This window comes from Panthera tigris, chromosome C2, assembly GCF_018350195.1.
Source record: "Panthera tigris isolate Pti1 chromosome C2, P.tigris_Pti1_mat1.1, whole genome shotgun sequence".
Taxonomy (NCBI): Eukaryota; Metazoa; Chordata; class Mammalia; order Carnivora; family Felidae; genus Panthera; species Panthera tigris.
Genome location: NC_056668.1, coordinates 10,949,759 through 10,965,413, shown reverse-complemented (window position 1 = coordinate 10,965,413; position 15,655 = coordinate 10,949,759). Strand labels below are relative to the sequence as shown.

At 48.5% G+C, this 15,655-nt stretch overlaps 1 protein-coding gene and 1 non-coding gene across 5 annotated transcripts in view; one reads left to right on the top strand and one right to left on the bottom strand.

Annotated features, from left to right (window-relative positions):
• Positions 1–15,655, top strand: part of KCNE2 (potassium voltage-gated channel subfamily E regulatory subunit 2) — a 76,132-nt gene that overhangs the window by 29,691 nt on the left and 30,786 nt on the right. Inside the window, exon 3 of one of the 4 annotated variants that reach the window (XR_006207444.1) lies at positions 3,314–3,488. Coding sequence is in view for 2 of the 4 variants with exons in the window: in XM_042956237.1 (XP_042812171.1) it covers positions 14,201–14,347 (147 nt within the window). In the remaining 2 variants the exon portion in view is untranslated. The other 3 variants (XR_006207443.1, XM_042956238.1, XM_042956237.1) reach the window with 3 other exon arrangements.
• LOC122230838 lies at positions 14,151–14,255 on the bottom strand. The gene has a single exon (XR_006207918.1). It is a non-coding gene; the product is annotated as a U6 spliceosomal RNA (small nuclear RNA).

Genomic DNA, 15,655 nt, shown 5'->3' with positions numbered 1-15,655 from the left:
CAAGCATCCATATCACTAATAAAAATATTTAATGGTTTGTATCAACCGGTCAAAACGGACTATGGGTGCTATGCCTTATGGGTACATCCTGGCTGGATATCCGCAGGCCTACAGCTCTAACCACTCAGGAGCAGAGAAGCCCTTTCCAAGGTGCTACAGCAGATAAAGCAGTATTGCTTTAAGAAAGGTAATTGGGTTGTGCTCGTCTTATAAAATAGTTTTATTTCACATTAGATCTCTCTGAAATTATATTTTAGATATTATACCACTTCTTTTTACAACTTCTCTTTGGAAATCACTTCAATTTGTCTTCGAATGCAGAAGAAAATAAAGGAGGAAGGGTAAGGGAAGGGATGGCTTAATTTTTCTAAATTGCAAAGTGACTGACAAAACTTGATCCTTCTCAAAGGTCTGTGCGTGGCCGGAATGGAGAGAGGGGGTCTAAGCCTCCTTTAACGCTCTCTCCATAGCTCTGCCCCCTGCCCCCATAGTTCCCTCTTTGGAGAATGTTGTCTTCTTAAAACCCCACTCCCCAGCCCCACCTGTTGCCATCTTATGTCAGAGCCATTTCCTGCTCACAGTCTTGCTTTCCCCCTTACCAGACTCTGTCTGCCCCTCCTTTCAGTTGTAAGTCTGTTTTCTAATCCTGACATCGAACAAGCAGGTAAATAAATCTTCAGATAGTATTTCCCAGGCAGCGTCCCTAACTTTGGGGGTGTTGTGACCACCTACGATGGAAAACGATTATTTCACAACCTTTCCCTTACCACCCCTCCCCCCGCCCCAAATTGTGGTATGTTTATTTGTTTTTGACTACAGTGAATTAAAATCAGTTTTGTGTGGAAGATTTCACAACACTCGTTGACATTTTTGGAGATACAATGGAGAAAGATTGAAGACCAATGAAAACCTAACGGCCATGCAGCATCTCATGAGTTTGTGGGGCTTTTCCCCTTAGTTGTGCAAATTCAGTCCAGTGGGATATAGAAATGAGTGCTGCAGGAAAGCATTTTTCTGTTTGCCAAAAAGCAGTGGCGTTGAATGGCTTGAGAGACCACAAAATCACATTTCTCTACTCAGCACTGGGAAAAATTGTAATATGAAAGCATATTACCAATTCACATCACCTGGGTCCACTACAGCCAGAGGAAAAGAGATTCCAACCCAGTCGCTAATATGCAATGGATTATCTTGCTGTGAGTGTTTTTCTGGGTCTTTCTGTTGTCTTTTGATTCAACCACATAATTGCCTAAATTAAGCAGTGGAGAGTGCCTGGCTCCTTAGTTCTGGGTTGCTGCCCCTTGACTCGCATCGTTTAGATTAAGGAAGAGATGAAGGCAAGCAGGAAGGTTCTGGGTTGTGATTGCTGTGGACATGAACTTTAGCTTCAGTCCCCACTCTGCCCCCAGCATTTCAGGTGCAGGACGTCTGGCTGGTTTCTCAAGAATTTCCCTGGTCTGATGCCCACTTGAGAAGCTTGCTCTCCAAAACTCAACCTCAATAATTATAAAAACTTATTGGAAATGTTTTCAATATTTTCAAGCTGAAAATATGCCTATATATTTTAAACAACCCCAAAGGGATCGAGAATGGGAGAATGTCAGGGCTGGGTGAGAGGCAGCCTCACGCCGAAGGCCCAGGTGGGAATGTGCCAATGTTAAGTTACTGGATGAGATTTCTGAACAAGAATCAAATATTTTAGTCCTCCAGCATTTGTGGAAATTATTTTAGCAGGGAACAGCGGTGGCACCAAGACAATGATTTGTTTTCTCAAAGTCCAATTTGAGAAACCGTATGGCTCCATGTTTGACTTCTAATTAAAATTTTAATCCCTAAGATATTCTACCTGAGCCCTCAGGAGCCAAGGGATAGAGCTCCGAATTTTTTGAATGGCAGGGGGTCTTGAAGACCCAGAGAATTGCCTAGTGATAGATCAGTGATCTCCAGCCTCAAATGACTTCCACATATATAAATTGCAAGCCAGAAGGAGACACTAAGGAGAAGAACAGAAGGGTTTGTTTGGAGTGTACCACAAATAATTATAAGTTATGGGAACAGAGAAGAAAATAAGGCATGTTGATTAGAAACACCAGGATGAATTGGCATTGATTTTGCCGTACAATAGAAAATTTGTTTCAAATTTTCTTCCAACAGATGCATAGCATGGTGAGTGGGGAATTAAATTTTATTCCAGGTTCAAATTTAAGTTTGGAAATGAAATTTGGGAAGGTATGCCTTATTTCACAGAGACAAAGCAACTTTCTGAATACTCTTACATAAGGTAGCCAATAGAGAGCTGATGTGCTTTTCTAGATCTATAGGCTCAGAAAAATTGTTCTCTTGCTTTTGAGTATATGTTTAGCCTTTTTTGTTCACCGACCGACGCATTCTAATATTCTTCTCTGTGAATCTTTGCGTGTTCTGTTATAGCCTGGTTCTGACAGCAGTCTCCTAAAGAAAAAAAACAACCCAGGAGTTTCAATAAAGCCCTTGCTGGTTATATGGCTATAGAATGTTAAATCATACATTCTGCTCAGTTAAGTTGCAGCTGTTAATTTTCCTTCAGGTCCTTAATAACTGGAATAAATACAGTAGTCACATACTTTATTTCTCTTTTTAAACCAAGAGTTGGTTAGCATCATCAATTCTGTACCGGTTCCTTAAAGTGGGAGTTGACAGTTTGTGGCACTTTTTCCCCCAGAGGTACAGGCCCACGTTGTCTCTTGACCAGGGAGCCCTGTCACTCAGCTGGCTATGGGTGCAGGGACAGAGCTGGCCCGTGGCAGAACTGGCAGGTGGGCATGGCCTCGGGGCTCAATCATAGGTGTTCCCCCAGCTTCTTAAGAGGAGACTGTGCCCTGAGCATGTCCTCACCCCGGGCTCCACTGGCCCTCTCCTGGAGCCACTATTTAGAAGCCACTCATACCTCACTCCATTGGCCTTCCTCTGCCCTAATCTTCAGCCCAGAATCATGTTCAGTGTCCCTGCGTCCCTGCCCCCAAGCCTCAAAAGGTCCCTGTTCGTGGGTGCCTGCTCGCAGGGTTGTGCTCGGAAATTCCTACGTGGCTGATGAGCAACACCAGAGAGCCCCCAGAACACTGCCCACAGTGGCTCCTCCTACCCCTGGGACTCCCCTGGGCCACATTCTCAGCACATGCCTGGGCCCCACCGAGAAGACAGGGGGACCCGCTTAGAAGGTAAGCACCAAAGAGGATCATAGTCGGGCTTCCCGATGGCCATAATCCACACTCAACAAAGGGCTGGGACACCTTGGGAGAACCCCCCTCCTCTTTTCCTCCTTCCTTCCCTTCAGAGAAGAAGACCTCTTCTCCTGATCAAGGATGACCTCAGCCTGCCTTGCCGTTCTCTGCTCTAGAAGCCTGGTCCTCCCTGGTGTCCTGCCCAGGGTCGTCGTCATCATCTTCCCCCTGCCCTCAGCACCATCCGTTTTCTAAGCAGCATCCTCTGTTACCTTCCCCCCCCCACTCCACGGCAAAGCTGAAAACTTGTGGTTATGGGGTAGATAGAAGCGCCACCACTTAAAGAAGGCGCAAGGGCTCTCGCGAGGAGATAAGGGGAAACATGGAAGAAGTGACATCGGCCAGCGGCTCTGAAGTGTCCTTAACGTGTTTGGAATTTGCCGCCAAGATGAAAAAAGAAACGATTTCAGATAAAACGCAAGACTTTTGCGGGCTGCTCCCGAAAACTAGAAGGCCTGGAAATGCCAGACCGATAGATCCACACGTCGACAGGCACCAGCTGTTCCTTTCCAGAAGGCCTTGCGCCAGGCAGACGCAACAGACGTCACCCCCTGCGCTCTTCCGTAATGTGGCCCTGCCACTCTGCCACCAAGAGACAGCGTCTAACTGCTCTCCCCCTGGATCTCACTGGCCTTGGTGATTTGCTCGAAACCAGTCGAATATAGTGGATCCGCTGAAGAGACGGCACAAGATTTCTGAAGCTGGGGAAGCTGTGATCCGCGCCAGAGGGGAGCCGCTTCCATGCTCGGCATGTAGACATAATGCTTTGCAATCTCGTCTCCAAAAATATCACCGGCTGCCCAATCCTGATGGACAGACACCCACCCTGGCCCCTGTTTGTAGAGCTGGAGGTTCTTACGCTCAACTTAGCAGTGGTGGAGAGAAGACAGCGCCTGCTGAACTCTTTTCACTCTGTCCTCCGATCTGATGGAGCCACCCCCAGCCCCTCTCACCTTTCGCTCCGAAAACATCCCAACCATGTGACCATGTGACCAAAACCCACCTGAAGTTCCTCAACATCCGGGAAAGCCACATTCCAGAAGACCGAGAGCCGGGCAGAGACAAAGACCCTTTGTCGATGAAGCACTTACTGACATATTTCTGAGAGATTAATTGGCATCAGAATACAAAGAGGACCTGGGAGAAAAATGCCCTCTATAAAAGACGTATTTGAAAACGTGATTGCAAACATAGTTCACATTCATTGCAGAAAACTCAGGAAACACAGAGAAGCACAAAGAAGCAAATGAAAACCACCTCTACCCTCACACCATCCTTCTCCTTTATTTTTTATTCTTATAAATGGAACAAATAATGTTGCAAAGATCAGGTCTCATTGTAACCCCCTGTCCTGCGTAATATTATACACATTTCCTCGTGGCAATAAATGTGCACCTACAGTATAATTTTATGGATAATTTTACACATGGTATTCTATTGTGTGAATGTATCATAATTTAGATAATCATCTCCTATTGTTTGGCATTTGTTTCCAATTTTCTCCTAGTTATGAACATCCATCGTTGCCTACGTATCTTTTCACATGCCTGGGATTATTTCCCGGCTAAACGTCTAGAAATGGGATCGCTGTGTCACAGCTACAACAATTTTCTCAAGGCTTTTGTTACTTATTGTCACATTGTCCTCTAGAATCATATCCTCACCAACAGGGTATAGGCGTGCTCGTTTCACCAAACCCACACTAACCGGACAACACGTCCTCATGGTTTGGTCAATCGACAGCTGTAGCACTTTGCATTGAACAATAATATGCCAGTAGCCAAGGACAAAACACTGACAACGGTGGAGAGAACAGAAGAAATCTCTGAGGATGCAGGGTGGCTCTTTTACAGAGGAGGAAAGTGAGACCCAGAGAAGTAGGTGATTTGCCCAAAGTTATATGGGGAATCAGCGCGTGGGTCATCGACACCGGACTGGAGCGTCGTCACTGGCCTGCAGCACCATGACCAATTCTGGTCACAGTGTCAGATCGACGAGCTGACAGTTGTCCCAAGCTTACCTGATTCCCTTCGTCCCCTTCCATTTTGAAGCGTTATATTCAGTCAGCTGCTCTATGACCTTCAAACTGGACCAAGTCCGCCTCATGTTTGCTTTTCAATATGTATGCTGAGTCCGGTCAAACTTCCTGACAAGGAGGCTGGTATTGGGATCAAAAAAGGGCTAAATGGTCTGTCCCCCGAAGAACGGGGCAGGCGACGGTGTCTCCAGTTCAAGGTACATGACTAGGTGCACCCAGAGGCGGCTGGTAAGGCCAAGGGAAGCGTTGTGCGGGTGGCCTCTGTGCCCTGAGAGCCCACTGCCTCACTTCTCACAGCCAACTTGGGGGGACCGTGGCTCATGCCTGGCTCTTCAGGCATCAGCTCCTTGGATGCTCCCCTGCTGCGACCCAGTTCATGGATCTCTTCCTTCCCCTGACTTCTGTGACATCACCTATCTCTTTGGGGTTTTGTCCTACTTTTCTGTGTCTATTTCAGTGTCTCTGCTTTTCCTTCTAGTCTTAAACGTGTGGCACAAATCTCAGCTCACAAACTCGGAGACGTTCATTATTTTAATTTTCAAAATAACCACCTTTACATTCTATTTCAGGCTCTTAGTTTGCCACGTAGTGGAAACCGAAATGTCTGTGAACTCAGGGTCATCTCAGATCCTTCTGCTGCCCTGTTCTCCCCTTTCCCCCCGGGATTCTTATGCCGGGAGGTGGTGGGGGTGAGGGTCTGGCATCCGGTTACCACTCATCATCCTCCACACACAGTGGCACACCCCGAGGCTTCTGTCATTCCTGTCAGGTCCCTGTCCTCGGCAATGTATGTCACCACAGTGTCCTCCTGGGGCCCCCGAGCTCTGGCTCTCTCTCTCTCTCTCTATTACTTCTTACTCTGGGGCACACGGGGATCATCCAGCTGATGTGGATTCAGGGAAACTGACAGGGGACTGGGCCATTTGCCCCATTGACATGCCGCCTAGCTTTTGCTTCTCCAGCCCTCAGGCTTGGCATGGAGGCACCTCCTCCCTCCAGGCTTGCCCCCTTTCAGGAATGCTCACGGGGAGTGATTCTTCCTAAAGTAGAGTAGCCCCTCCCTCACTGACTCCCCATGCCTCTTATCCCATTCCACAGCCCACCTCCACCTTGGCTGGGTCAGGTTTTTAAAATCCTACCTTTGGAACGTTCCAACTGATAGACTAGAAGAAGGACCTAGTGAGCAGGAAGGAATGTCTGATACTAAAAACACCACCTCCGACACATCATGTTGTCATCGCGCTACCTGTGGATCTACTCTCAACCCCTGACGGGGACTTGACACCCTGTCATCCCTTCCTAGATGGCCCTCAGCGGGCTCTGGTCGGCTCGTATCACTTCCGCAGAGCTCCGTTCTCAGCAGTTACCCTGGGGCAATGGGGCCACCGTGCTGCAGTGTGGCCAGAACAGAATCCGCTTCTACCTCCGTTACTACCTTGTTCACCCGCCTCGAGTAAGAAGACATCTCCCACCTCCACCCTCCGCCCTTGATTCCCTAAGGTCTGCCTCACCACCCTGCCACCTCTTTCCCGGAACTTTCCCAACGACTCAGTCACACCATGGTGGCTTCCTTCTCAAGTCTAATAAGAACATTTATTGTCACTCACATCTCACGGAACACACGGCGTATGGTTTTGTGCGAGGCTGACTAGATCATGACCTTGTAAGGGGGTAGAGACTCTGCGTCTTTCTCTGTATTCCCAGGACCTAGCGCATGCTGGACACACAGTAGATATTCGTAGGACATCTTCTTAATAGATGAATTCTGTTAACAAGGTTTGAGCCTCCTCAGAAGAAGTTGTACCTTATACCTTTAGAGAACCCCAGAGCCTAAAAAGTCCGTGGTGCTGAATGAGTCTCTGCACGATAGTGAGGGTGAAATAGAGAAAGGGCACAAAGGTCATCCTAGAATTGAGGAAGTATTTTTACGGAAGTCCCGTAAGTACCAATAAAACGTTCTCATCACTAAATACTCAAGCTGGCCGCATCGGAATCCTCTATATTAACTCCTTCCTTGACAGAAAATGTTATTTTGTTTATTGGGGTACCTGTAGCGTAATAACAACCATTGCACACATGTCTAAAAACAAACAACCGAATAGCAAACATGTAGTGACTACCTACTATGTGTCTAGCGCTGGGCTTGGAGAAATGGAAAATGGAAAAAAAATGAAGATTGTTTCTGGAGAAGTTCTGGTCTCCCTGAGGTTACAGTCTAGTCGGGGAGTCAAGGCATACATATCCCCAAATAACAGTAGGGCAAGAACGAGGCCTCACATCAGAGACCAAAAAGAGGGTCTAGCAGTAAAGAATTAGGATGAGAAATCCCCGTAGGAATCAATCGATGCATCACAGCCATGAAGGGACTTGGTTTGGACCTTACGTGACAACGTCCGTAGTAACATGAGAGTGGCCCTGTGAACGTCCAATGGATTTGACCATAAAAAGCCACACTCAATACTACGTGTGCTTAATCTAATGCATGATTTATTAATCCCATAAGCCTATTAAATATTGTTCCTGTAAAAATCCAAACACCATTTACCCAACCAATAACATAAAACTTAGGAATTTCCAAATTAAAAAAGTCCCTGACATTTAAACATTGATTACGAACTTCTTTAATCAAATTTGCCTTATCATCCAATTAAAATCACAATTCTACCATATCGGGTTCTTTATACACTTCAAAAAACGTATATGTTGTTATCATGGTGATAATGACACTTTGTTACAATTACTCTTAAAACAGTGATAAAAGTGCTAGTATTATGGAGCTGTTTCTTTATTATTTTCCTACTCGTTTTTATTTTTACCCATTCCCGAGACTTCAGTGACTATACAAGATAGCAATTTCTATAGCTTCCTAAGGCGATGATAACTTATCGGAACCAAAGTCAAAATATCCTCTCAGACCTGTGAAGCCAGCAGATTCTAGGTTCTATACCAGCTGACTCTTGTTGGGATCTAGAGTATGGTTACAAGACCCAAGGAAACTCCATTCTGAATTTGCAAGCTGGGTTCCTTTGTACAATTGAGTTTCGACTTCTCTGTTTGCAGGATCTCTCTCTTCGCCATGTTGCTTCCACCCTCCACCCTCTTCCACCCCTGTTTTCTGCCCTGAGGGCCTGGCCTGTATGGGCTCATGGATGGGATGGAGGAGATTCCCCCTTCTGGTTGAGTTCAGCTAGGAGGGTGCTCAACTAAGATCAGAGGCTAGCAGTGGGATGGCACCTAGTCTGAATTCCCTGGCCCCTTGCTCTAAGGTGGTCTTGGCAGCCTATGTCCCTCGCAGCTCTTCCCAAGGTGGCCTGCTCCATGTTCCGTGTTCTGGGGACCACTGCCTCCCTTGTGTGGTCAGACGGATGGAAAAGCCAAGACAGTGTCAACGCTGCACTCTTGCACCAGCCCTCAGGGTCCCGTTTGGCCAGCCCACCTCTTCGTAATGATCTCCTCCTTGAATGATCGTATCTTGCCAAGCCACTTATTTCCTGTTGGGGTCCTGGCTGTGGCCTTGCTGGGGGTGGTGCTTGGATACTCTATCCAATACCCCTCTCAGGGGGGTAACTGCCTAGCTAGCCAAAGGCAGGGACAGGAAGCGTGTCTCAGAGGAAATACACTGACTCTGCAAGGTGGCAGCCAGGTTGGTTAATACAGTGCAGACGGCTGATTCGGGAACCGGCCCACCATGGACACCCCCAGCAGTGGGGAAACGGGATCTCCCAGCAGGGAAAGACATCCGAGATGACAAGCTTGTTCAGGGACCAAGATGATCCTCAAGGCGGGAGCTACACCTTCCAGGATTATTGTGGACAACTAGCAATAAAAACATTCGTCAAACCTCTGCCAAAGGAAGTCCTTAAACACAAATTCTTAAACACCAGGCTGTTGCTACAGCTGGATTCTCAGCAGAGCCTAGTCCTTCCTTTATTAAATTGGCATCATTACCCTTGTTGCCTGACTTCGAATGCTCGCTCAGATGAGCCGGAGATTTGCGAGGTCGTATCTGCATGATCACACGGGAGAACTGGGGCAATTATGTGGATAATTCAAGCAAGAGCCTGGCTTTGCTTAAGTTCCATAATCACCTGAAAAGCCTGTTTTTCAGAGTATCTCCAACGGCACATTCAGACAAAAACAATTTTGTTTTCTGGATGACTGCCTCAGTCTTTTGGCCCTGTGACTTTAGCCCCAGTGGAAAAGTGATATTCATCATGCTCTGGTCCTGAGCCTGTGGAATCAATAAACAAGGCGTCGCGATCGGGACCAGTAACTGGTCCAACTGTGCACAGCAGAAAAAAAAAGGGGGGGGGGACCTCCAGAGCTGTCCACTCTCCCTTAGCACAGCCCCTCTGCCCTGCTCCCCGCTCTGCGGACAGAATTCAGGCAAGGCCTAGCAAGCCAGCCTGGGGCCGGGCCCTGCCCCTCCCTCATTGCTTTTCTGGAGTAATGGTCATCACTGCAGAGATTAAGTCTTCCTTGGGCCTCATTTAAATAGCACAGGAACCTCCTCCGCGCACATCAAACTAATGAAAAGCTTGAGTCAGTGTTGGCGCGAGGCGATCGGCTACTTTGTGCACACCAGCTTGGTGGCTATTATTTGAGCTGTTAGCATGGTCAGGACAGGTGGGTGATATGATTTGGAGGATACAAGGAAGTACCCATGCACCAGGGTGCCTGGAAATCTACAGTTAGAGATGTATTTCTTTAGCTCTTCCGGTGTTTTCTACGGTTAAGAGCTTCCTACTAGGGGTGCTTGGCTGGCTCAGCTGGTTAAGCATCTGACTTCAGCTCAGGTCATGATCTCACGGTTCTTGAGTCCAAGCCCCGCATCAGGCTCACCACTCTCAGCGAAAAGTCTGCCTCAGGTCCTCGGCCCCCCCTTCTCCCTGCCCCTCCCCCACACATGCACACATGTGCTCCCTGTCTCTCTGTCTCAAAAATAAACATGAAAACAACTTTTTAGGGCCACCTGGCTGGCTCAGTCCAACTTGGGCTCAGGTCATGATCTCACGATTTGTGTGGTTTGAGCCCCGCCTCGGGCTCTGTGCTGACAGCTCCGAGCCTGGAGCCTGCTTCGGATTCTGTGTCTCCCTCTCTCTCTGACCCTCCCCTGCTTACATTTTCTCTCTCTCTCTCTCTCTCTCTCTCTCTCGCTCAAAAATAAAAATTAACAGTAAAAAAAAATTTTTTTTAATTTTTAACAAGAGCTTCCTTCTAAAACATTATCTCTAAGAGGAGGGAGGTTTCCTTAGGACCGCAAATAACGGTGCAAATAACGACAGCAAATGATTATTCAGTGTTCAGACTATACTGTTTCAGCTTCACGGTCTCCCTGCGAGGGAGGTGCTGTTGTCATCCCGCATTTTACAGATGTGGAGTCCAAGGCACAGAGAGGTCCAGTAATTTGTCCCAAACCACACAGCGAGTAAGTAGAGGAGCCAGGATTGAAACTGGGCAGCCCACTAGAAGTCTATGGCATAACTGCTCCTCTTTTCTGCATCCTGGGGACAAAATTGGGTTCCCCTTCCTTGGTGGCAACTCAGCAGGCAAAGCGGATGCAGCTGAGCTGGTCTGGAGAGGGTGGAGAAAGTACCGACGGAACAGAATCCAGGACGGAGAGTAAGGGGCCCGGGGCCTCAGCCGCCAATGTCAGGGTCCTCCCCAGACGGCTTGGGCTCCCTGGAGGAAGACAGCCCTTCCGGTCCAGGGTTGCCTGGGGTTGAGGAGTCTTGCTTTGCCCAAGGGCCACGCAGTTGAGTGGACACACAATAGCAAGAGGGAGACAGATACAGATGTGAGGCAGGACATGCTCAGCGGAGTCAAACTCCTTGTGACTGAGTTCTGGCTCCACTGCTTTTTAAAAGAGTGGTCCCTGGGCGTGCAGCTTTCCTAAGTCCAAGTGGAAGGAAGAGACGTCAGATACGGAGAGAAGTCGTTGCCAAAGACGGACAGCCATGGCTGGCATAAATGGAGACAACTCTCTTTTCACGAGCACAGCTTTCTCTACAATCCTGAGGCTGAAGTTATCCGTCAGTAGTGAGGAGAGCGTATTGTGAAAGCTGAAAAACATTAATTAGACAGGATACGGTACATTTACCTCTGCTGTTACAGCTTACCAGTTGTTTGTCCTGCCCATCTCATTGAGACAAAGAGATCTAAACTAGCTCCGTGGTGAGCTGACTTTTCAAGGCCAAAGCGTTTATGGAAAGATTGGTCCAAAAGCCACGCAGAGAATCTGTGGCTCTCGGACACTGAGGGCTAAGAGGGTCTTTTCAGTTAGAGAAATTAAGGGAGAGAAGTGGTATGTGGCCGGCATCCGAGCCAATGTTGGTTGGGAGAACTTTGGGGGAGATTCTAATTTATCAGGTTGGAAGTTTCATTTCAGAGGTGGTCAAAGTCCAGTATTTTCAAAGACAAGCAAGCTAAATGTAGATCAATGGCCAGGACTGTTGGTGAAGGATGTAACCCATCATTACATGTGGTCACAGTGTCCCCAGAAACCCTCCTACCTAACAGAAGTCTCAGTGTATAAGCCTTGCCTCTCCAGCGTATCACACAGCACAGGTATGAGAGAAGACAGACATTCCCAATAGTTAAAAAATAGTATTTCTTTGGGGAAAGGAAACAGATTGTATCAGGGCAAAATCACACGTGGCTAATTTCCTAGAGTTTGACCTAAAAGTGAATAGCTTTGTGGATACAATTCGTATAGACCTTCAACACAACTTTGTCTTCCAATGGTTACTATGGAATACTGACTTCCTGTGAAATTGGTGAGGATGTAAATTACAGTCATGAAGAAGGGATTGGTTTCGGGGTGACAAACACCAGGAATTGGGCCCCCTGGAAATGGACAACATGGTGGCCCAGAGGAGGAGGTCCCCAGGCTTGCCAACGACACTAAATCCTTTTGTGCCTAAATCATCAAAGCGATAGAGAGAGATTTCAGGAATGACGGAGAGTAAGGGGCCAGGGGCCCATAAGTAACATACAAGCACCGATTAGTCCCTCAATAACAATTTGAACATTCATAATTATTTAGCGAGCGCCTGTCTCCGACCCCTGCTCCCCATGCCTTGTCACCTGCAATCTGAACCCTTGCAAGAGTCCTACAAGACAGATATTTCTATTTATAGAATGAGAAAGGAAAGCTTGGAGACAGCTCCAGGGTCTTTGTCTTCTGACAGGATATTAAATTGCTAGGGCTCCATACAAAATGCTATAGACCGGCTGGCTTAAAACTTCAGAAATTTATTGCACACAGCTCTGGAGGCTAGAAGTCCAAGATCAAGGTGCCCGCAGGGCTGCTTTCCTCCGAGACCTCTCTCCTTGGCTTGGAGACAGACGGCCATCTTCTCGCTGTGTCCCCACGTGGTCTCCCTTGGTGCACGTGCACCCTTGGTGTCTCTTGGGTGCGTCCAAATGTCCTCTTCTTACAAGGAAACCAGTCAGATAGGATCAGGGCCCACCCGAAAGGCCCCATTTTAGCTTTATCACCTCTTTAAAGGCCCCATCTCCAAATACATCCTGAGATACTGGGGGTTGGGGTTCTAATACACGAATACGGGAGGGACACAATGTAGCAGCAACTAGGGTGAACTATGGGGAACCATGGGATTGGAGAGTGGAAGATATATTTTCATTAATGGCAGACCGTGGAGGGCGGGGTGTGGGGGGGGTGGGGGGTCAGAGGGTGAGGGATAGCTCCCCAAAATAAGCTGTGAGGAGAGAGAGCACCTCTCCTCCCCTCCTTCCTGCACGCCCTCCCTTCCATCTCACGTGGAGGCTGGAGTCTCTTCCACAGGTCAAAAACACCACGTTGCTGTATTCATTGTCTTCACCCTAGGGTCTAAAAGACAGAGTTGTAATAAGAGACCCGGCCACCCCCACCCCACCGCAGGGCCAAATCAGAGCGCTGGACAGCTGCTCCAAACACAACATCATTCCATAGCACATAGTTGAGGTGGGGTGTGTGGAACGGGGCTAAAGTTACTTGAATTCTTTTCGAGGCTGACATCTTTGCAACCCGAGGCACAAAAAGCCCTCTCTCTGCATTCAATTTGTAGCAAAGTAAACAATTTGTAGCAAGTAAACAGGGTGCTCATTGTGTTGGTGTTCTGCGGCCTGAGCTCCAAAGAGGCCTTTTGTTTTAAAGGATTATTTTAAAATTCTTCCTTAGCTGTAAAAAGTTATTTTAAAAACCTTTTCCCAGACACCCCCATACCTCTCCTAAAAAAAAAAAAAAAAATCAAAAAACAAAAAACAAAAAACAACCCACCTACATTTATGAATAACAAGGAATGGTCCTCTGTGGCCCTGACTTCTAGTCCGGTCAAGTCCACGGGGTTTGTGGGGCGCTTTGAGGTGCAGGCGGGCTGTGAGGGAAGAGGAGGAAGCGTGATGACAGGGACAGCGTCCGCGGGAACAGACGAGCTCCTGCCGTGTCCGATATTGCTTGGGAATGATTTGGAGGAGGACGCAGGGTGGTGGTGGCTTTGCACAAACCCAGGGGGCGTCATTCGCCCTGGCAAAGCTGAGTCATTTGTCTCACCCGCAGGGTGACTGGAACCCCTGCAGGGGAGTAAAGTCGAGGTACACGGGGGCCCAGCCCGAGTACTATCACACCGTCAGTATGATCCCAAGTGCCCCCATGGGCACCGTGAGAGTGACCCCTTGTGGCCAGTCCCCCAGGCCCGGTGGACCCCGTGGTCAGCCTTTCCGGAGGCGGCGCCAGGCTGCTCCACAGGGGCGCTGCAGCACCTCCTATCGGGTCCCCCCATCTCCATAAACAGGCCTCGCTACCTCACAAGAAGCTTCCGCCGGCCCACGGCCCGTGGGCCGGTCCAGATCGAAGGAAGATCCAAGTCACCTAAGTCATGTCCCTCCTTGCACAGGGGCCATGCTAATCTTCCCTGTGCTTTTCCAATTTCAGTATATGTGTCGCCAAAGGGAGCAGTCGTGTCCCTCCTTATGGAGACAAGGGAACCGAGACCGAGAGAGAGAGGCCAGTGTCCAAGGCCCCGCAGGAAGTGAAGGGAAGAGCTGGGTGAGTGTCCCTCCCTCCTCCCTCCGCCAAAGCCTCCTCACTGTGACCCCTGCCTTCTCTGCTGTCAGCTAATTCCTCAGTTTCCACGGTGAGAACAGGGACCCTCTGTCCGAAGGCATTCGCTCCCATTACAATAGAAATACGTTAATACCCTGTTTCAGACCCATTCTTAGGAGCAGATTTGGCAGGTGAGAAGGTGAGACCCTAAGCTGTTCTGGGTGGTGTGCCCCTCCCCCCCGCCAGGAAGACAGGCAAGAAGCAGGGGGAGGGCAGAGAGGGGCCCAAGACAAGTTTGCACACTACACAATATTGCCTCCATCTGGCCTCGCTTGGATGGTCTGAATGATTTTGATATTATCCAGAAGACTGAGGATGCTGACCAAAGACTTCTCCAGATGCTCAGAAGTTGTGCTTCCAAGCATAATTCTTGGCTCTCCGAGAACCACAAGTAATTGATGACACCCCTCGCCTTTTCCACATCCTATTCTTTCCAGCTCCCGAACAGATAGATTTTCTTGTTTGTAGACTCATTCATTCCAGGCTTTGCGGTAATCTCAGAGTTGACAAACGCAAAGGCAGTGTGGTCGCATTCATCTGCGGTCACCTGGTCCTCATTAGGGCCATCGGAGGAGGCCAGGGACTGGTTTTGTGATTAGCGATTTCTCCTCCACGCCGGCCTGAGAGCTCTCAGCAGCCTTTTGTTGTTTGCATGGAGGCCTTGGAGAGCTCTGCCAGGCTCGGCTCAACATTTTCCACATGACTGATGGCATTCAAAGCTTTGCAATCCCAACAGGCAAATTTCTCGACTGGCTTTGTTTCTCGTTGGTTCAGGTTGGAATAAGAAGGCTCTTTCTGCCAGGAATGTCAGTGTGTGGTTGAGAAGTTGGCATTTTTCTATAAGGAGGCAGGGAAGCCAATTGGTAAGTGCCTGGGTGCCCGGGTGCCTCGTGCCAACAGTCAGAAAGGTTATTTCAGTATTTCTCGTTCTTAGTGGGGCAGAGACGGCGTGTCCTAGGGACACGGTGGGCCCACAGAGGAGGGTCTTCCTGGGGGGGCTCATGCCGTCGTGAGCCAAGCTGTCGCAAAGCTCTGCTTCGTGTGTTTTCCTAAGGCCACGAGGGGGCTGGGTTTGGGGCGGGGTGGAGGGCGCTCTGGATTTGTCTTCCATTTCTGCAGCTGTGAGAATGGCTTGGCCTCTGCCAAAGCCTTTTGTTCCATTTTTCTCTTGCTTCATTGGGACATTTCCGGAACCAAATATATCCAACTAGTCCTCAGCTTCAGGAGGTAATTGAATATCCAAATGCTGAT